The following is a 23228-nucleotide window of genomic DNA, read 5'->3' as shown; positions in this document are numbered from 1 at the left end:
GGCCCACATAAAACAGCAGACAGACTGAACTCTGAATTCTCTAATTTTACTAAGACAGTTAAGAAGGTCATACACATCTGAGAAGGCTGAGAAGACACATCTAGTTTTGAGCAAGGGGGCCTTAAAATATTATCTTTGACAGTGGGTGACCTGACAATTTTGACCCCCAAATGGTTGAGAACCACTGATCTAAACTCTCTAAAGTTTCCCGTCATTGCTATTTTCAAACTGTCCTAATGTCACCACAGTCTGAAGCTGTGCCTGTGCTAGCCAGGTTTGACCTAAGCTGGCCACTGTCACAGTCCCCAGTATCTAACCCATCAGTCAAAAACAGCTCTTGTAATGTCAGTAATGTTTGATAGATAAACCTAAGAACTGCCTCCAATGGATTTGTACTCATGAATCAATATATATTTAACTAAGATCATCAACAACAACGCAGCTTAGCTGGTAATATTTTCTTAAAATCATTAAAAAAATTGGTTTGACCAAATATACCTGGAGACAGTTGTAACACTTTTTGGTGGAATAAACCTACAACTGATTTACTTAGTTGAGTCTGCATTTTAAAATTGGATAGAGAAATTCTTTTGGCATCATAAATATTACACACTTCACCTTTAATATCAGTTCTGAAAAAAAAGTATTGCCAATTTGCCAATCTTTCAGTTATTTTTGTGTTTAAGGTGCACTCTGAGTTCTGGCAAACTAGCTTAAAATTTGCCACTCATTATTTTTACCAGCAATTTAGTTGTGCAGTAAACTCTTCATTGTCGCCAAAGGTTTACCGTTGGTTCACAACTAGCGGAGCCACTGGAACTGATGTTAAGAAGAGCATTTAAATATGAGATGCATCCTGTCCTGAGAACAGACTACAAGTTAAACATTAACCAATGTGACATTTAAATATGTTAACAAACACATGACTCATTCTTTGAATACAGTAGATTACACAAGATCAGTAAAAGAAGCTGTTTTAACCACTCTGTGATGATTTCATGTCATATGTACAGAAGTTAATGTGTAATTTGTCATGTTTACATTTTACATTCATGGCGCTAATGCTAATACTAACACTAACACGCTAAACACTTTTTTTTAATCAAAAACTTATATTACTTGAGTCTTAATTTCATGTGTGTGTACATCATTTTAAACATATTTTTCAAAAATACCAGGCTATTCAGTTCTTTCTGTATAAAAGTTTAGCAATTAGCAAAAAAAATCACTGAGTGCATCTTTAATATAGGGTTGTTCTACAGCATCAGCAAGCAATAATACTGAACAACTCTGGAATTTTATTACAAATCAAACATATAACACAAGAGTATCACACTGAGACACCCTCCCATGTATAGCTTTATGAAAAATCATTATAATTATAGGTGAATTAAAAACAGGAAGTATGTGGGGCTGACAGCAGCTGATCTCTGGAGGTGAGAGGCAGCCATTGGGGTCAGATTACCTCAGCGCTCATGAGAGAAAAAGAGACTAGCTTAACTCTTAAACTTCTGTCATACTCCATCCACTCAAGCAACAGTTCATTCTCTATCTTAAGGGCACAAACCAATACATTTACAATAAAAATTGCAAGCTTAATACTTGGGTTTTTAGGTTATTGTTTTGTTGAATACTTACAAAAAAGGACCGTGGTCCTTTAGGGCATGTCAAAATCAATATTGTGGAAGCTACATTGCAACTGTTGTAACTGTAATTTAAAGTAGTTAAAGTGCACTCAGTCATTTTTTCTTCATTATCATAGTTTTGATAGCAAATAAAAAAAAATATTGTAATGAATTGAGTTCTCACATGACATAAAACTCCACTCAAAGCAGTAACTTTATAAAAGCTGTTTTATTCTACATGGAGAGGGTCTCTTCATGGGGAAAGATATGTTATGATCACATGACCAGCTGAATACTACTGTTCATTGAAAAGAGATGCTAGTTACTGGAAAAGCTACTCTGTTTCGAAAACAGCTGAGCTACAGTTCTGTCATGGTACTTAAAAAAATAAGAAAGTAGCATCACAATGTTTAGTTAGATACTCACCAACACAATTTCTCAGCAATTCCAGCTACCAAGGGTTACGACAGCCATGAAATGTTGCAGAATAATCAACAATCATATATATCTATACTGGAATAACCTGATTTCCTCTGAACTAATTATCTAAAATGGTATCAGCTCTAAAAGCATCACCATAGACTGATGTAATGCTGAACAGGAAGAAATGCAGAAATGAGCTCATGCAACCATTGAATATTTATGGCCATACAGAAACTGTGCTCTGTTTGCTAGAACTAGCTGAACGAGAACTAGTTTGGCATGATTTTTGAAGCATTTGTTAAAGCATACTGTGCTGTTATAGAACCATGCTAAAAAAAAAAAAATAAAAAAAAAAAAAAAAGAAACTTGCTTATCATTTTTGTCTTGTTTTCCAGTAAAAGAATTCAAATGGAATACAAGTTTATTTTTCTAACCCCATGACAAATATATTATTCTTGTTTTTATATATTCTGCCATTCAACTTCATTTTAAGTATGTTTAGATATATCTAAAAGAAAAAAATAACAAAAATAGTTTGTAAGAAAATATTTTTTTCTGTGCAGTTCACCCCAAAATTACATTTCAGTCATAATTTACTGACTTTCATGTTGTTCCAAACCATATGAGTTTCTTTTTTTCATGGGACTCAAAGGGAAATTTTTTGAAGAATATCCTGACCACTCTTTGCCATATAATAATAGTGAAGGACCGGGTTGTCAAACTCCAAAATGACAAAAACGCATCATAACAATAAATATGGTTCAACTGACTTGTGTTCTATATTCCAAGACTTCTGAAACCATAAGATGGGGGATTGCGGTGGAGTGAGGATATGATGGAGTGAGGTCGCGTTTCCTCGAAGCTCTGCTGGGTAGCGGCAAAAGTTATATAATCTAAAGCACAGTTTCACCTTATTTTATGGAAATTGCTCCTTTAAAATATATTATTAGTATTTCTTGATACCCGTTGCCCTTCCGAAGGACAATTAATGGCTGTAAACCATCTTTGTTTGACTACCAAAACAAGCAGCAGATAAAGCCTTGGATTTTCCTGAGCCAGCTATCGCAGCATGACACTGATGGGAAATTCAGACATAATCATCCCCAATGCAATCTGTTTTGGCTGTGGAGGAAGCTTGTATCATATCAAGTGAGTAAACTGCAATGTTATATAAGGATGCTACCTCCTTGTTGGCTCCCCCGCTAACATTGTCCGCTAGCTAACATTACCGCTAACGGAGCTATTGTCATATATAATATTTATTAGACTTTAACGGCTGGTCTATAAACCGAACATTTCTATCAGTCTATATTATCAGGAAAATAAACAATACCTTGGCCACCTGGTAGATCACTATAATGGGTGATAAGAAGGAAACTTCCAAGACTCGGTCTAAAAAGATCCATGTGGAGGCCAGCCTTGCCTAAGCAACCAACCCCGGAAAATGACAAGTGGAGAGGATAATGGAGAAAACCAGGGCGTGCCACTCAACCTTGGGACGTTCACCAAAGCACTTAAAGGACTGAAATGGGACATATATGATAAACTGGACTTTGATAATAATTTCTACATTTTCCAAATGCTCCATTCCGAAAAGCTTAAATATTCTGTGGCTTCACTACAGACAACTGTGAACTCACAGGGCTCTGCCATAAAGGACCTTGAGCTTTCAGCTACCACATGTAGTGATGACTTAGCTGCTCTCTGCAGTATAGTGGATGTTCTTAAAGGCAAAGTTAAAATGCACCAAGTTAAATGTGAAGACCTGGAAGGTCAGGATGCAATAACATTTGCTTGGTGGGCGTCCCGGAGTGTCTGGAGGGGCCCTGTCTGAGTGAGTTTATCTCCCAACTTCTGCAGGACCTGTTAAGCCTGGATGAAATGCCTCTCTTGGACCATGCCCTCAGATCCCTTTGGGGGAAACCTAAGGACAGGGGCCCACCACGACCCTTCATCATCCAAGTTCATTATTTCCATGTCAGAGAACAGATCCTGTGCCGGGTGGGGGAAGCTGCCCCTGTTCTATACCAAGGCAAGGGACTGTTCATCTTTCCCAACTTTTCCCCATCCGTGGCTAAGAAACGTTCAGAATTTGGAAACACTAAGTGCCTTCTGCATTCTTGCCCGGGCATCAGGTTTGGCCTCTTCTACCCGGCTGAGCTTAGGATCACTCTACCAAATGAGTTCTCTACAAGTTCACTGACCCTGCTGTTGCAGTTGACATTTAACCTGCAATCAAAATATCCTTGGGCAATCAATGCTGGTAAACCTATGTTAAATGAACCCTCCCAACACAATCTTCAGATAGGATGTATTCAGTTTTTTCAATAATATTGAAAACGGTGGGGTCTTCTGCTGTTGTAACCCATCCGCCTCAAGGTTGTGCGTGTTGTGGCTTCACAAATGCTTTGCTGCATACCTCGGTTGTAACGAGTGGTTATTTCAGGCAAAGTTGCTCTTCTATCAGCTTGAATCAGTCGGCCCATTCTCCTCTGACCTCTAACATCAACAAGGCATTTTCGCCCACAGGACTGCCGCATACTGGATGTTTTTTCCTTTTCACACCATTCTTTGTAAACCCTAGAAATGGTTCTGCGTGTGTGGAGCGGAGGGGGGCGGGGCCGTGTCGGAATATATCGCGCGCCCGGTCCCCAATCGGCCTGATGAGGCGCGCGAGGGATAAAGGTGGCCGGTGGCAATTGTTCGAGAGAGAGAATTACGGGCATGTCCGTCATGTGTGTTTGTTTATGTGTTTTTGAGTTTAAGTTTCTCATTAAAATATCATTCATGTTGACAAGCCGGTTCTCGCCTCCTCCTTGCCGGGGTGACGGAGTAGCCCGACCGCCCGGATGCAGGGAACGGCCGTCGTCCACGGGGCAAGTGGGGACGGGATACCCCGACTGCCTGGAGCGAGGGAGCCGCTGCCGGGGGCGGAGGAGTGCCCTGCCGTCCCCAGAGACGCGGAGGGGTCGAGGGAGACCGCCGTCCGCGAGGGGAGGAGGGAAGAAACTCTCTGACCGCCCGGAGCAGTAGGGCCGCTGCCAGGGGCGGAGGAGTGTCCCCATTTGCTGCCAGGAAAGCGGAGGCGCGTTCTGCCCGTTGGGGGTCGACTCCGGTTCGCCCGGGGTTGGAGCGGCTGTCGTCCGCCTGAGTGTGGAGGAGTGTTCGAGGACCACGCGACGGTACATCAGAGAACCGGTGAGTGAGCTTTTTCTCTCTCTCCTCTCTCTCTCCCTTTCGCACCGTGTTGGCCTTTTCCCTCGCCTATTTTGTTGTTGTTTTTCCCCTCCTGTCTCCTCCCAGGGCGAGGAAGGCGGGGATGACCACGCCCCAGGGATGGGGGGGGTGTACGTCATGCCGGTGGCACCCCGGCCTGAGATAACGGCGGGAGGAATGTGGAGCGGAGGGGGGCGGGGCCGGGTCGGAATATCACGCCCGGTCCCCAATCGGCCTGATGAGGCGCGCGAGGGATAAAGGCGGCCGGTGACAATTGTTCGAGAGAGAGAGAATTACGGGCATGTCCGTCATGTGTGTTTGTTTATGTGTTTTTGAGTTTTCATTAAATTATTATTTATATTGACAAGCCGGTTCTCGCCTCCTTGCCCATCCTTTAACTGTTTTACAGCGTGAAAATCCCAGTAACTGAGCAGATGGTGAAATACTCAGACCGGCCCGTCTGGCACCAACAACCATGCCACGCTCAAAATTGCTTAAATCACCTTTCTTTCCCATTCTGACGTTCAGTTTGGAGTTCAGGAGATTTTCTTGACCAGGAACACACCCCTAAATGCATTGAAGCAACTGCCATGTGATTGGTTGATTAGATAATTGCATTAATGAGAAATTGAACAGGTGTTCCTAATAATCCTTTAGGTGAGTGTATTGTCGTCACTGGAAGCATCTATAACACTAAGTTGATTCTTGCCAACATATATTCGGCAAACTGGGATGATGATACCTTTTCTCACACTTTTTTCTCTGGGCTCCCAGATATGACCTCACATCTTCTTGTCCTTGGGGGAGACTTTTACTATTGGTTGGGTCCATTAGATCGGTCCTCCAGTAAACTTAGTGATCCATCCAAACTTTCTAATGTTATTAAAACTTTTCTTCAGGAATTCTCTTTTAGAAAATCCTGATGTTTTTATCAATTCAACAGATGGGGAGTATTCATATTTCTCCCCTGTTCATCATACTTATACCAGCACTGATCACTTTTTTAGACAACAGACTCATACCCTCTGTTTTCTCATGTTCACACAACTCCATTGACATATCGGATCATGTCCCTCTGACCTCAGACTTAGCAGTAGGAGGACCTGAGTCCTGAGCATCTTGGCATTTCAATCCACGCCTGCAGTCTGAGGACAAATTTGTCTCATTCCTGATTGCTCAGATTGATTTCTTTAGTGCTACAAATGAGACACCTGGTGTCTCACCATCTTTTCTCTGGGAGACCTTTAAGGCCTACATCAGGGGACAAGTTATGTCATATACTATTTCTGATAGGAAACAGAGGAAAAAGAGACTGTCTGTGCATGTTTATATGCAATTTCATCTTCCCCAAAGGTATACAAGGTTCGCCTCTAACTACAGATGGAGTTTGATAATTTGTCAACTGCTCAAGTTGTGGACATGCCACTCAATTCATGATATAATCATTACGAGTATGGGGATAAGGCAAGTATCTTACTTTCCAACAAACTTCACCAGATATGCTTGACCCATCAAATTCCTCAAATCTGGAGTCTGGAATGTAACGACTGATCCTCAGCTAATTAATAATGAAATTAGGGGCTTCTATGCCATTCTCTACAATTCCGATCAGTCAACTGTTTCAATCCTTGACTCATTTTTTAGCACTCTTGTTGTCCCCACCATTGATACACCTAGCTCTGAATAGAGAAGCCCATAACTATTTAGGAGATTTCACGAGTGGTGGGTGCAATGCAGTGTTCAAAATGTCCTGGACCATATGGGTTTCCTGATCAGTTTTACAAGAAGTTGATGGTTAAGATCCTGATCAACATGTTCACCTATTCATTGGACACTGCCTCACTCCCTCATTCCTTCTCTCAGACCTCTATTTCATTAATACTAAAAAAAGAACAAAGACACCCTTCTTATGAATCGATAAATTCACATCCAATTAAAATCTGACTGATCCAGTTACAGTTCAAATCAGTGGTTGATCAGTGAACAATGACATGAATTTCGGTCTGGGTTGGGTGAACTGTCCCTAACTGGAAAGAAAAAAAACTCACAAACCTCCACCAGTGGTGTAGCCCAGGGCAGGCTGGGATACAACCCAGAATATTTGAGATTTCTTTTTACTTCAAAGATCAAATTTATAAATTATTTTTAAAAATGCATGAAATCTGATTTCTGAAAGTGTGAGGGCTGTTTGAATATGCCACTTCTCTGTTGTTAAGGAATATTTTTTTTTTATTGTGCGAAAACTAGGCCCATCCATTTGTATTGAGGCCACGGCATTGACCTCCTCATACCTTCCTTTTATGTGTGTCTTATTTTGCTTTGACTTTGCCCTGTCAAATCCTGCCACACATATTTATGCAATAATCTTTCTAAGAGCAGATTTCTGTGTGACGTATCTTGGAGATGTTGTCTCTCTCTGTGCGACCGGTCTAGGAAAATCTAATCTCTCCGCTGAAACTAGGCCATGGCGTGATTTCACATTTGTTACACCCCCAATAGCACAGAGCCTGTCACAAAGAGCATCCATTTATTATGCTGTCCCTCAGGCACTCACTTCAATTCTAACACATCACCTTTAGAGCTCATCTACTCCACTCAAAGGTACATATTTCATTATGAATATAGTGTCAGGCCAACATCATAGTGAGGGAGTCATATCCTTTATCAATACATAGTTTGGCATGCTTTTAATAATAGATGTCATAATGCATTCAAAATGCTGTCAGACTGAAGAACAAGGTATTATGCAAGGATGTGCAAAAATGACATGCTGGTAGTTTTTTGTTTTTGGCATGCTTAACTGTGACGGTTTGACTAAAGCTTTGATTGAATTGTAGCCCACAGCATCTGAAGCTTTAATAATGAAGTAGATTTTACAATTTTTGAATAAAAATGAGAGTACTGTTTGCCCACACAAAAACTGCCATAATGCACAAAGGTATTTCAGGTGGTTGTTAGCATGTCGCTATCCTGTTTCAAGGGTGTTCCTGGTGGTTTCTAGAGCACTACAAAGCGGTTGATAAGGTTTTCTGAGTGGTTGTTAGCATGTTGCTGTTCTGTTGCTTGAGTGTTGCTCTGTGGTTATTTCGTTGATCTAAATGGTTGTTTAGTACCTTGCTAATGGTCTTGTGTGTTATACAAGGGCTATGTGGATTCTGAGCTGTTTCGAATGGTTGTTAGCATGTTAGCTCAGTGGTTGTTAGAGGTTGTTATACTAGCAAGTACAACCGCCCTTACCCAAAATGAGTTCACTTCAAATTTGCTGCTAACTTGCCACAAATTCACCACAGATAATTTTCACATGCAAATGAGCTTTGCAGCAAACTGTCCATTGTTGCCAAATGTTTGCCAGAGGTTCACTACTATGGCGAATCACGAGCTCATTTGCATGTGAAAATAACAAGCAGCAAATTTGCGGCTATATGTGCTATGTATGTGTGTCAACAGAGCAGCACCATTCACTAACACGCTGTACATCCAAACGATATATTTACTTATTAAACACAGCCTTTTGCAATTCACAGAGCTATCACATGTCTGCAAGTGGCTTCCTTTTCAAAAAAATCTAGAGTTCCGGCAAACTAGCTGCAAACTTGCCACAAATTTGCTGCATATTTGCCACTCATTATTTTCACATGCAAATTAGTGCATGTGTGATTCACCACAAATGTTTGCCAGAAGTTTGCAGCTCTTCACCAGTAGTGGTGAACCTGCAGCAAACCTTTGGGGACAATGAAGTGTTTGCCGCAAAGCGCAGTTGCATGTGAAAATGAGTGGTGAATTTGTGGCAAATTTGACAGAACTCTCGATTTTTGTAAGGGAGAACACAAAGTCTCGCGTGAGCGTGTGTACCCTTGTGTATAAGCTTCTCTCATGCACTCATGAACGTGGAATGGATGTCAAGTTATTCACCCCAAATGACTTAAATTCTCTGTTGATTCTCACCAAATCCTGTTGTATGTTTTCAGAAGACTTGGAATATGACACAGCATGGACTACTATTATGATACTTTTGGATCTTTTTGTAGGCTTTAAAGTGAGGCATTATCCACTGCCATTGTATTGAAAAGACAGAAATATTCATTAAAAGACCTTGTTTTGTGTTCCACATGAGAGAGAAAGTCATTACAGTTACAAGGGGAAAATTATCATCAAGGGTTTTCATAACTTAAGGGGTTTGTTGCATTTGGACACATACTTTGCATTGGAATGTGCAAATTCAGAGCACCTGCTGGTCTGAGCCAGTTATTTCCACCATGACAATACATAAACAGTCCACCTGCTATCCGTTAGCTTTGTGGTTGGAGGCTTGGGGAAAGAGAGAGCAAAGGGGTGGTACCTCTCGCTTCAGGGAAGGACATTCAGCTCGCATCTGTTTCCGTTTTACACCCTGCCTGCCTCTGCTGGTGTGTCTGAGAACACACGTGTGTGTGAGCTTTGTGCAGTGGATCACCTTCATGGCTGACCTGAATCTATGATTGAAGGAAGATGCAGGTGACAAGGGAGCCCATGGTGGGACAGGTATATTATGGACAATGTTAGATTTTTGATGCAAACCATGATCTGCTCAGTGCTTGTCCAGTCCAGTGAGAAAGGTATGTGTATGTGAGAAGCAGAATTGTGTAATGTGAAGTATATTGTAGTGAAGTATATTGTGGCTAACAGAGGCTGGCTGTGCTAATGACCATGTCTGTCTGTGTTTAGCTTAACTTTACTCAACTTTGTGGGTATATAAAGTTAATTGGATGAGTTGGAATTGCACGAGTTTGTGATGAGCTTGCACATGTGCAAACCATTTGTTTATTCTGCATGTGTATTGAGTATTTGTTTGTTGAAAAACAAAATTGTACGCAAGAGTATCCTGATGTTGATCCTTTAAAAAACATTAATATCTGTACAGACTCATTATATATTTATCCATTTCTTTAAGGATTTACCCAAATATTCCAAATGTAAAACTAATAGTGTAAATGTTTGTTCAAGCATCCTGACCAGCCTGGCATAGCAACTCTGGCTCAACCGATTTTGTGAGTTTTAGGCGGTACAATATTTGGATTATTTTTGCAATTCTATTTGATTATACTATGGGCACCATGTCTCCTTAAAAGTTACCTGTGAAGTGATACATTTTTAAATGGATAGTTCATCCAAAAATAATAATTCCCTTAATTACTCACCCAAATACTGTCTCAAACCTGTATTACTTACTTTCTTCTTCAGAACACAAACAAAGATATTATGTGTTTTTTCCAAACAATATAATTCGATGGGGTCAAAAATCTTCAACCTCCAAAAAGGACATAAAAGGCAGTATAAAAGTAATCCATATGACTCAAGTGGTTTAATACATGTCTTCTGATGTGATACAATGCACAACTTGATTGATGTATAATGATGAAATGAGGATTGAGTACCTGGAACAGGTATGTGCAGTGTAAAAGAAAATCACCTTGAAGCCTGCACTGTGTTCCAATCAAACCAGATGTAAAGGTTTATAAAGACTGAAATTTTTATCTGTATCTCACCCAAAGTAGCTATATCACTTCAGAAGACATGGATTAAACCACTCATATTCAAATGTATTAGTTTTACACTACCTTTGTGTCCTTTTTGGAGCTTGAAAGTTTTGGACCTCATTGACTTAAATTGTATGGATACAAACACATCATACATCCTTCAAATCTTTGTTGGTGTTCCACGGAAGAAAGAAAGTCATAAAAGTGTGTAAATGTGAGTAAATAAGATAAGAGAATTATCCTTTTAGGGGAAAACCCCTTTAATTTCATGGGAACTAGTCTGGAGAAATTCATTCTCAGTTTTACTTTAAAAGTGCCCTGATTTATGATATCTAACATCTCGTTTTTTTACCTGCAGGAACGTGGGCCTGTAGCTGCCTCACTGGCTTATGTAAGCAGAATCTAGTACACAGAAGCCTGAAGCAGTCCACAAGAACAAAGGTCGGACATTCCAGAGGAGAGAAAGTGAGTGAAGACAACTAAAGGACGGGAGAGGATATCAACAGATGAATCAGTCACAGAAATACAGTGAAGCACAACGGACGCCATGAGGGATGACAGCAAAGGGATTTTACGGTTTCGGCCTTCTCTACCTGAACACTGACTTGTTTAATTGAAGTCCAACGTGCTCAGGGGAGAGTCCCCTGATATGAACCCAAGACCTTGGGATTTAAAAGGCAATCACGTCCTTATGCCAGGGCCTGAGTGGGTCTTCCACCATGTCATGGTAGCATTGTATGGCAAAATATCCAAATACAACCTTGAAAAAAATTCTAGGCAATTGCTAGACTTGGGACTATGCAAGTAGTGTAAATCTAATCGGAAATTTGCAGATTTGATGTTTCCAGCGAAATATTCCTCTATCATTATTACGACTCTATTAACATAACCTTTTTATATTGCATACTTTGTTTTTACTGCCCATCGTCCCACTCCCTGGGATTACCAACTCTGTGCAAGTCCAGGTGCAGCAAACCATGGGGTGCCGTCAAAGTTCAGAGGAGAAAGAGGCCGCCCGGCGCTCACGGCGAATCGATCGTCACCTTCACTCAGAAAGCCAGCGGCAGCGGCGTGAGATCAAACTCCTGCTGCTGGGCACCAGCAACTCAGGCAAGAGCACCATCGTGAAGCAAATGAAAATCATCCACAGTGGAGGTTTCAACCTAGAGGCCTGCAAGGAGTACAAGCCCCTCATCCTCTACAATGCCATCGACTCACTCACCCGCATCATCCGTGCCCTTGCCACCTTGAAGATCGACTTCCACAACCCTGATCGTGCTTATGATGCAGTGCAGCTCTTTGCCCTCACCGGCCCTGCTGAAAGCAAAGGCGAGATCACGGCGGAGCTCCTGGGGGTGATGAAGCGCCTATGGGCCGACCCAGGGGTCCAGGAGTGCTTCTGCCGCTCCAATGAGTATCACCTAGAGGACAACACGGCCTATTATCTGAATGACCTGGACCGCATTTCTGCACCAGAGTACATTCCGACTGTTGAGGACATTCTGCGCTCACGTGATATGACCACTGGCATTGTAGAGAACAAATTCACCTTCAAGGAGCTCACCTTTAAAATGGTAGACGTGGGCGGCCAGCGTTCAGAGAGGAAGAAATGGATCCACTGTTTTGAGGGTGTGACTGCCATTATATTCTGTGTGGAGCTCAGTGGCTATGACCTCAAGCTTTATGAAGACAACCAGACGGTAAGAGCACAATTATGCATCCTGACTAATTCTTTTTGACCACAGATGACTACTGTTTCTTTTATAAATTCGACCTTTTCATTTTAATAATGGTAGCCTGGCCTCAAAATTAAAGTGAAAATGGAATGTCAGAATCAGAATCAGAATCAGAATCAGAATCAGCTTTATTGCCAAGTATGCTTACACATACAAGGAATTTGTCTAGGTGACAGGATCTTCCAGTCAACAACAATACAAACAATACCAAAAACAGCAGCAAGACATAGGTAATTAAAAACAAAAAAGAACACAAAATAAATAATTATACATATACATACATACACTCACCTTCATACATACACACATACACACACGTAGTGCAAATCTAATACAATCTGTATATAAAGAACAAAAAACAGTATATTATGTAAAATTTAATAAAAGTTTATAAAATTAAACTGTGTATTGCACATAATTATTGCTCAATGGGAAAATTTAATTGTTCATTAGATGAATGGCCTGAGGGAAAAAAACTGTTCCTGTGTCTGACGTTTCTGGTGTTCAGAGCTCTGAAGCGCCGGCCAGAAGGCAACAGTTCAAAAAGGTAGTGGGCAGGGTGAGTGGGGTCTAGAGTGATTTTACCAGCCTTTTTCCTCACTCTGGAAGTGTATAGTTCTTGAAGGGGGGGCAGGGGGCAACCAATAATCCTCTCAGCAGACCGAACTGTCCTTTGTAGTCTTCTGATGTCTGATTTCGTAGCTGCACCAAACCAGACAGTTATTGAAGTGCAGAGGACAGACTCAGTGACTGCTGAATAGAACTGTTTCAGCAGCACTGGTGGCAGGTTGAACTTCCTCAGCTGGCGAAGGAAGTACAACCTCTGCTGGGCCTTTTTCACAATGGAGTCGATGTGTATCTCCCACTTCAGGTCCTTTGAGATGGTAGTGCCCAGGAACCTGAATGACTCCACTGCTGCCACAGTGCTGTTTAGAATGGTGAGGGGGACAATGTTGGGGTGTTCCTCCTAAAGTCCACAATCATCTCCACTGTTTTGAGCGTGTTCAGCTCCAGGTTGTTTTGACTGCACCAGAAAGCCAGCCGTTCAACCTCCTTTCTATATGCACACTCATCATCATCTCGGATGAGACCGATGACAGTGGTGTCGTCTGCAAACTTCAGGAGCCTGACAGAGGGGTCCTTGGTGGTGCAGTCATTGGTGTACAGGGAGAAGAGAAGTGGGGAGAGCACACATCCCTGGGGGGCACCAGTGCTGATGGTACAGGTGGTGGAAGTGAATTTTCCCTGCCTCACAAGCTGCTGCCTGTCCGTCAGAAAGCTGGTAATCCACTGACAGGTAGAGGTGGGAACAGGGAGTTGGTGTAACTTATTCCGGAGTATATCTGGTATGATTGTGTTGAAAGCCGAGCTGAAGTCCACAAAAAGAATCCTTACGTATGTCCCCGGTCTGTCCAGATGTTGCAGGATATGATGCAAACCCATGTTGACTGCATCATCCACAGACCTGTTTGCTCGATAAGCAAATTGAAGGGGGGTCCAGAAAGGGTCCAGTGATGTCCTTCAGGTGGGCCAACACCAGTCTCTCAAATGACTTCATGACCACAGATGTCAGGGCGACAGGTCTGTAGTCATTAAGTCCTGTGATTTTAGGTTTCTTAGGTTTCTTAGTCCAATCATCAATTGCATTTTAGTTTTAATTTTGTCAGTCACAATACATTGTCACTGGGAAAATGAAAATGAAATTTTAATTAATAATTTTGGCACATGATTTGCAGACACTTTGTGAAAATGAAATGGTTAATGGGGTTTTAATTTTCATCACTTTTAATTTGTTTAAAATTGGCTGAAAAAAAGCTCCGTAATTTAAATGATCAAATAATCCATAATCAAATTTAGTTCCAAACCCATGTGTTAGACAGTAGGTGAGTATATGACAAAGTCTTTTTGCAAGTTGGTTCACTTGGCAGCCATCTTTGGAATGCTCCCGGGCAGCTATTTATCTATGCAAACAAGCGGCATGCCAGTGCAGCTCCTATCTACTTGAATGGGGAAAGACTGAAATCTCCAAAGCGTTGGTCAAAATTATGATCAAAGAAAATATTTAAAATCATCAGTAAAACCTGTCAACACTGGTATCATAAATTGTACTTCTTTACCTCAGATTACGCTAAAAATAAATTTTCCCAGCTTGTTGCCCATAGCTAATGTGCATGTGCATTCTCGAGTTGATTGACAGGCGATGTCTGTATCTCAAAGGTGATTGGCTCTTTTTCGTGTAAAATGGGACTTCCCTTCTACATCCATTTATCATTGGGCATACCAATTTCTCCCATTTGTTTTAATAGAAGTGAGCTGACTCTGCTAAATAGTCTCTGGTATAAAGTATGATGACAAAATTAAAACTTTTGGGTGAACTCTTCCAACCGCAGTGGTTTGTTATGTCTTGAATGAATGTAAGTGACTGTAAAATAAGTGAGACAAATGCATCGAATGCATCAAACTATCAGACCTGTGAATTAGGCCTTGCAGTGTAAATGCAGACAAATAGACCTGCCAATGTCAACTATGTTGTTAATATTAATGCTGTTAATATCATTTGTTCGGCTTGTAATTAGCTTATTTATTCTTTGTTTTGTTTCAGACTGTTTACTTAACTGTATAAAACTTGATGGCAACATGCTATCATTTTAATTTGATGTGTTTAATAGCATAATTCATTTTTGCTGTAATATCATAGTTGCTATTCTCAAATTTTACTTGCCTTGGTATCGACTACTGCAGTTTTTTAACTTTGAAAACCCTAGTTCTGGCCATTGGTGCAGCCAGATAATGCAAGCAGGGACACATGAACCCCATGTTATCTATACTAGGCTACGTACTCTCTACAGTAAATTAATTCTGTCAGTGTCGCTGACAAACAAACTAATTTTATCATCTCAGTTCCACATTTTCTTGTGGTACACAAGCTTGCCATTACATTCAAGCAATTCAGAGACCCAACACTACCCTTGAATTAACAGAAAATTATATTTACATTTACTGTGTAAACCTGATTTGATTTGCCTCATTAAATATGTGTTGACAGTGAGACACGGAATTAACTTTCTAAATGGTCGTCTTGCTGCATAAATTCTCTCACCATATGGCAAGGCTAATTGCTTACCAGCATGTTCAAAGACTGCATACCTATGTGTGCTAAGCTAAAACTTTTCTTTTGACTAACAACAAGAACTTCCAATTAGTGCATTAGCCTGGAATATCAATTAGAGTTGGGGAGTTAAAAATAAAAGTGTTCTGTGAGTCTTACTGGAGTGATAATTGAGTTCACAGTACAAGGTGTCAGGGTGTACTCACGAGAATTTTCCGATTTAGCACTGGGGGAAATTGCTGATTTGATGGGGGGTCAGACACGTTTTTTATTATATCTTTAGCTTGAGAGTTTGCAAGAAAAAGGAAGTAACATGTCAAAGAGGAAGTGTGGAAACTGGGGGAAGGATTTAAAAGTCTCGCTCCCAGTGTTCAAAAAAAAGGAGTGCCGCTTGGGGTCATTTTTGTTTTGAGTCACCAAGCCCACTTATCTTCCTTCAACCACCTGGCTTAATTCTGGTATGTAATGTCCATTTTCACATCATCCATTCAATTCCCTGATGTTAACAATCAAATCCCACCATTCATTTTTCTCATTCTCTTTTACTTGGAAATGTATCAGATTGGGTTGTGAACGCTATTGAACATTGACTTTTGAAAACATGCAATGTCTTAATTTTAAATAGTTCTGTCCTTTTAAAAAGACAGACATTGTTGTTAGGCTAGACACAATGGGCATCATTAGTCTGTAAAGCTATTAGATTATATTCTACATGTCTTTTCCCAAAGCTCCTCTTCCTTGAAAAGCTGAAAATACCAGCTAAGACCATCATACATTTCAATACTGGTCCAAGCTGATTCATGCCGCTTTAATGCTGGTCAAACAGGTTGTTCATAGTTTTCACCACCAATAAATAATAGTCAGGCTTGCTAGTCAAGTTAGCCAAAAAAACTCAGTAGGGGCACCAGTATATCAGCATCCAAAACACAACATATGCTGCATTCAAAAAAAAATCTGGCCTACATGGGGCCTCACAAGATTCATAAACATACGCTAACAACTAGAGTGTGTTTGAGCTCTGAAATCAGGGTCTGTGGTGAGCCTCTGAATTAAATTACTCAACAAGCACTCAACTCAGAACTGACCCACACGCGATACTGCTTTCGTGCTGCCAATCCGCTCTGGTTATACCAGAACTGACCAGAATTTCTAAAATGACACCCCTCTCCAAGTACATTCACTCACTCGCGAGCATCAGACGAGGAAAGAGGGATCAGTGCGGTCTCTGCATGATTGAGTCAGTGGCAGCAATGCTCTGTGATCTTGAAAAAGTCTGTCTGAACGGGCTGTCAGCCAGCCAGAGAGAGAGAGAGAGAGAGAGAGAGAGAGATGAGCATTATAAGAGAAGCAGAGCGATGATGCTCCAAAGAGTGATCTTTTACTGATTTAAGTCAAATGTCAAATGCAATGTTTTCTTATAAACATCCAACAGGCTTTATAATGTGGTCAAAATCAAATATAAGTCGTCTTTGTCTGCTTTAAATAAAGTAATAAAAGCTACAGGAGGTCTTCTTTTAATCAGCCATAAGATATTATGAAGTGGTTATAAGACACATTTGCTTTGAACATTTTAATTGTAATACTTAGATAAATAAAATATAATAAAATCAACAAAACCACATAACATTATTTCAGATGTACAAGAGTTATCAGCTTAAACTTGCTTACATTAAAATGAACATAGGCCTCAGAGGAACCACTCAAAAATGAGCAAAGTAACAGCTCAACAAAAGACTATAGAGACTGGTGCTGTAAACTATGGATTTTTACTCATTTACATTCTGAGAACATACAAAGTCACAAGAACATTTACTATAAGGAATTATGCACACATTATAATGCGTTAAGAATGCCCTTATAACCCATTATAAATACAGGTTTCATCGTGTGTTATATTGTATCATAATCTTAAAAGTTATAACCACAAATAGGTAAGTATTATATCATATTATAACTGTTGTTACAATTATTTACGAGTCAACACAACATACTATAAGGTTTATTAGAAATCATTATGCATGCATTATTATGTGTTAAGAATCCCCTTATAATGCATTATAAATACTTCATTCATTCTACAAGCCAGTCATATCAGTAATCTTATAATAACTGTTATATTCTACCTCATGGGTGTTTCATGGGGCAGCCATGTTAGAGTCGCATGACCAGCTGAAAACTACTCACTTAATCTCAGTAACTGCTGAATTAAATTAATCCTGGTTTACTGTGTTTAGTAAATTTCTACAATGGCATCTGTAACTGAAAACTACTGCATTTTAATGAGAAACATCCAGGCCATTAGGCATCAATGTAAGCCATATTTCAACATACATCAAAAAATTATGTACACATTTAAACAAATAGTGTTTTGGATATATTTAAGCAATATCACACGAGCAAGAGTGCGATATGGCCTTACATCAGCACTGCTGTGATTCGGCTGCAGGCACAAGCCCGCAGGCCGAGTGCCGTATACAACAGTTCAGTGAACAAGTACATTTAAAAGAAATTAGGAAAAATCGAGTACGGTCATAAAAACATAAAAAAAATAAATAAATGGAAAAACCGAGTACGGTCATAAAAACGCATTTGTGCATTGAACTACTTTCTTATGCAACGAATCAGAATCTGCCGTTGCTGGTAAATGAGTCCAAGCCTCCATTAGTAATTCAAAAAGTTCACTTCAGAAATAGTATCATGGCTTGTGCTGTTTCTAACAAGTTATTGGTGTGTGTGTGTGTGTGTGTGTGTGTGTGTGTGTGTGTGTGTGTGTGAGAGAGAGAGAGAGAGAGAGAGAGAGAGAGAGAGAGAGAGAGAGAGAGAGAGAGAGATGGAGCGTGTGCAATCACCTGTTGCCACACCCAATCAAAGATGCTGTCAGCTTTTCAGTGGAATATAGACGACCAAGCAGGATATTCCTCTCTATTTCGGGGTAGCCAGTGCACAAATGTCATTCACTATAGAAACAACGATGTTCTCTGCCATTTTAAACAGTATGTATCCAATGTGGAAACACCGGTAAAAGGTAAAAGGTAAGCACATGAGTTCTGTAATAAATCAGTCTGTTGTGTCTCTTAGCATGAGCCTTATTCCTGAAGTCCGTTTAAAGCCGTTTAAAGCTATTTCCTAGCTTTGGTAATGTATTAGTAATACAGTGATCACAGAGCACAGTTCTATGTAAACAATGACTAACGGATTCACTTTATGTCACCAACTGGCTCATATTGCACACAAAAAATATATTTTGCCACCACCTGCTGGCTATCATATGTAATATAAAAAATAAAGCCAGTAACTCCTAACAGATACACTTTAGTTTAGAACAGCACGAACACAAGCGGAGTGATCACACAGTGAAGTGTCCGAGTGCTGATGCTGTCATACCATCAGTGCTCATGGAACATCTCTTGTCCAATCAGATTTGAGGAGTGGAACTAACTGTTGTGTATATATATATATATATATATATATATATATATATATATATATATATATATATATATATATATATATGTATATATAATTTTGCTGCATCTTCAGTTTAGTTCCTTCCTAATGCAACACAATTCTTGAACATTTTGTCACAATATAATTTGATTGCATGAAATCAATTTAAACTTGTAAAATGGAAGTTATGAAGGTGCTAACTTAAAATATGGTTATTTATATATTTCTTGTTGTATGCCAGATGGTAAAATTTGTGGCGGGAAAAGGCAAATATTGTAAAAGTCTATTGAAAATGTCTTATATTATGAAGTAATGTATTGTAGAAATATTTGTATCTACATAAGTTAAAACAGAGTGACTTCACTCTAGACTAGAGGTGGTTTCATTGCATGGTGGTGCAGGTTTGATCGTTACTTTGTAGTAGGCATAACTAAATTAATTATAGTTTTTAGAACAAGACTAGAACTTCTTTGTTTTGTTTCGAAAAGCCTTATTTTATTCTGTGGAAAATGTTTCCTTAATTTAATTAAGTTCATTGAACACGAGTATTTTGCGTAGAATGAAAACCCAGATTGAAAAATATAGTTACGTGAAACATGTTTGTAAAACGTTACGAGGAAAGTTTTTCCATAATACTGCAAAGACTCGGTACCTTCCACAGATAATGAACTACCTACGTGTCCATGCTCTTGCGAGTCTCATTTCCAGCATGGGTTTAGCAAAAAGCAGTTTCATTCAGGTCTTAAGTGGAGTGATATTTACTAAGTTGTGTTTGAACAGAATTCCAGGAAACATTTTAGTTAAAGCATTAAATCTCATCAAATGATTTTCACCATCCTGCAATGCCTGATGTCTCGAGTTTGCTAAAGCTAACAAAAATGAAAACAAGTACTTTAGTTTAAATGTTCCTAAAGCAATTGTTTAGCAGTTAGCTATTTGCTAGTTCTACAATTTTGCTCAATTTAAACCACCCCTTCTCTCCAAAACCCCATTCTCCAAAGACATATCAGCCAATCCGATGTCTGCGATCCAAACGCAGATTCATAGACAGAGAGTGTTTCTGATAGACTAGTTTTTGACTGGCTAAGCTTAAGGCTTAAGGTTTTTACAAAAGACAACTATTTCAGTGATATTTTTCTGGTTATATGAACATTTTTAGCTCTGTTCCAAACCTAATGCCTGCCTACATAGGCAGCTCCCTTTTAAAAGGTAAGGCCAACCAAAATGAAAATTCTCTCATGATTTACTCACCCTCATGCCATCCCTAATGTGTATGACTGACGTTATTCTGCAAAACACAAATGAAGATTTTTAGAAGAATATCTCAGCTCTGTAGGTCCATACAATGTAAGTAAACAGTGACCGTAACTTTGAAGCCCCAAAGAGCACATAAAGGCAGCATAAAAGTAATCCATAAGACTCCAGTGGTTTAATCCATGCCTTTAGAAGTGATATGATAGGTGTGGGTGAGAAACAGATCAATATTTTATACAATAAAGTCCTTATTTACTAGAAATCTCCACTTTCACTTCCATATACTTCTTTTATAAATTATTTGGGTGATTCACATTCGTCGCCACCAACTAGGCTGGGCTGGTCAAAGGTAAAGGTTTAGATTTATTGTAAAAAGGACTTAAAATTTCCCTTTGTCACAAGGGAAGGTACACACCGGAGCAGATGCAAAAATGTGCTTGTCAGTGAGTTGATATAATTTGGCCTATTCTAGGGTACTGGAACTCTCAGAAAAAGCATGCTGACTTCCCTTGTGATCATGTTGTTAAAGCAGCATCCTATCTGTCAAGGAACCACATAAGTGAGAGATTTAGAAATGCTTTAGATCGACAGCAACTCTGTGTGCCACTTTAGAATATTGCTTCTGTAAGGCTAACTGCATGACACACTAATAAGCATATAACAAACAGCACATTCACATATTAGGTAAAGTAATACATTGACTTAAGTACGTGTCGGGAGTGCACCTTATAGAGCAGTATTTAAATAAATATACTCATGACACAGTTAGACCATACAGTATGGTCAATTACTTTCAAGTAATTTTGATCTGAACACCATAATGAAATAAATAAAACAAATTAATTAGCCAAAAGTAAACACATTTTTATAAAACATGTCCTCTCTTCTGTAATCCCACAGTCCCTCATTAAGGGAAACACATATTCCTGCACATCTGGCACAAAAGATTTCCAGTAATACACCACCGGAGACGTAACTTTTTAATTGCAATTTGCAATAAAATAATTCTGCTGGGGACTACAAGCAACAGTTGTCAATTTTAAGGATTACATGTTCTATTCTCTTCTTTCCCCCTTTAACATCCCTTTCCACATTTCTTTTTTTTGACCCAACCCTCCCTTTAAAAAAAAGAAAAGGTTACCATGGCAACTGTTGCCAAGCAACAAAGCAGTCAAACGCTCCTAATCCTGGGCTGTTGACAATGAGCTGTGACCAGGAGAGGAGGGTTGGCGTTTTTACATGGCACTCGGCAACCAGAGAGAGAGAGGGTGGAAATGGCGACAAACATGTGCTTGTGGAGTAGGATAGCATGAGAAACTGCATTGCGCAAGTCCATTAAATCTCCGATGCCAGCTGGCTGGGAGGAGATGGAGAGAAACTGAAGATCTGGGTCATGGGATGGATGCTTGGGCAATATGGAAGGATATTTGCCTTTGACAAAGTTCAATCATGGAGAACTTTTATCATCTCACCTTATACATGAGAGCACAAATGGACAGATAGCAGCCACTGAGCTACATTTATTATTTTGGACCACAAAGCACCGTAACTTGGGTCTAAACAGTCAGTCCATATCCAAAGACTTGTGCCAACTGCCAACGATAGGCTTTAACATTTAACATCTGCACAATAAACTTTGGGATTATGTGGGGTGTCAGAATTGATGACCAATTGAAGCACAAAGTGTGATACTATTCCCCATCACTTTCCTACTTTCTACAGGAAGTAGAATTACATTAAATTCTAATGCAAACCCTATACACATTGTATTCACTTTTTCAGCTGTATTTTTTCTATAAATTTTTTCCATAGGCTTTTTAGAAAATCCTTCATAAAAGACTTCTAAGCCATGAACAAAACCAACCAGCACCATGGTGAATCACAACATTATAAACATTGGAATTGAAGGGAAAAATATTTGAAAATTGGACTGTGTACTTTTTCATGCAGGAATAAACTACAATCCCATGAAGCATTGTGAATAATGGAAACAAATAAAAAAAGAATAGAAATATATAAATCTAATGTTGTAATGTTGCTGATTATAAGAGTAGATATATTTAAAGTATACAGCAAAATATTCAGATATATACAAATATATAAGTAGTTTGTGAGTGTATGGTGATCAACTTGCGTTATTTACAGGGCGTCATGGGAGTGGCCGGTCACAGCAGTGCTCATTTGGCAGGATTTGTTGCCTGTGATTCTCTGATTGGCGGAGCTTTCTCTGCTGGATCATGGGTAGTGTAGTTCTTCACCAGGAAATCTGCTATTAAACACAACTTTTTAAAAACAATGTTAAAACAACACAGACTAATGGCTTCAACAGAAACATATACCATCAACTAACAACTGCGTAGCCCATGGTAGATCTGTCTGTAAAGAATTATTATTTAGTTAAAGTTAAAGTAAAAAAAGTTAAAAAAAATATTTGCCTATGGAAAAAATGAAGGAGATTTTTACTTCCGGAACTAGACTGTTGAAATCTATTGCTGATGCTTGCTTATGCTAACCCTACATTAAAATAGTCAGGGGTATTTAATTTTTTTTTTTCAGGTCTGTCCATAAATTCCTTTTTAATATCAGGCTAAAGAACAAAATTGACCTAACACCCTCAAATAATCTATAGGTTTCGACAAATTTTACTTTGAAAATAAAAACCTACAATGTAGGGTTATTGTTAATGAATACAGAGGAAAAACAATTAGATCTGCTAAAGTCTGTATATCTTTGACAATATTAGCCCACATAAGAATGCAATGGCAGTCTAAAGTAGAACACTCTTCTTTGATAACTAAAAATAGAAAAAATGCCTGTTTTTCACTTTTCTCTATTATCCTCCTTTCAGGAGGGGAAAATTAGCCTTTCCTTGTCCTGTACATATATGGTGAATTTATGCAGA

General features: G+C 39.4%; 1 protein-coding gene across 1 annotated transcript in view; it reads left to right on the top strand.

The window, feature by feature from the left end:
* The window catches only part of LOC127635473 (guanine nucleotide-binding protein G(z) subunit alpha-like), a 57342-nt gene that overhangs the window by 17542 nt on the left and 16572 nt on the right, over positions 1-23228 (top strand). Inside the window, exon 2 of the mRNA XM_052115560.1 lies at positions 11139-12480. Within this exon, the coding sequence (XP_051971520.1) occupies positions 11758-12480 (723 nt within the window). The 5' untranslated portion in view covers positions 11139-11757. The remainder of the gene's footprint in view (positions 1-11138; positions 12481-23228) is intronic.

The sequence above is a fragment of the Xyrauchen texanus genome, chromosome 43 (genome assembly GCF_025860055.1).
Source record: "Xyrauchen texanus isolate HMW12.3.18 chromosome 43, RBS_HiC_50CHRs, whole genome shotgun sequence".
NCBI classification, from domain to species: domain Eukaryota; kingdom Metazoa; phylum Chordata; class Actinopteri; order Cypriniformes; family Catostomidae; genus Xyrauchen; species Xyrauchen texanus.
The sequence above is the reverse complement of the archived record's forward strand: the minus strand, read 5'-3'. Positions and strand labels throughout refer to the sequence as shown.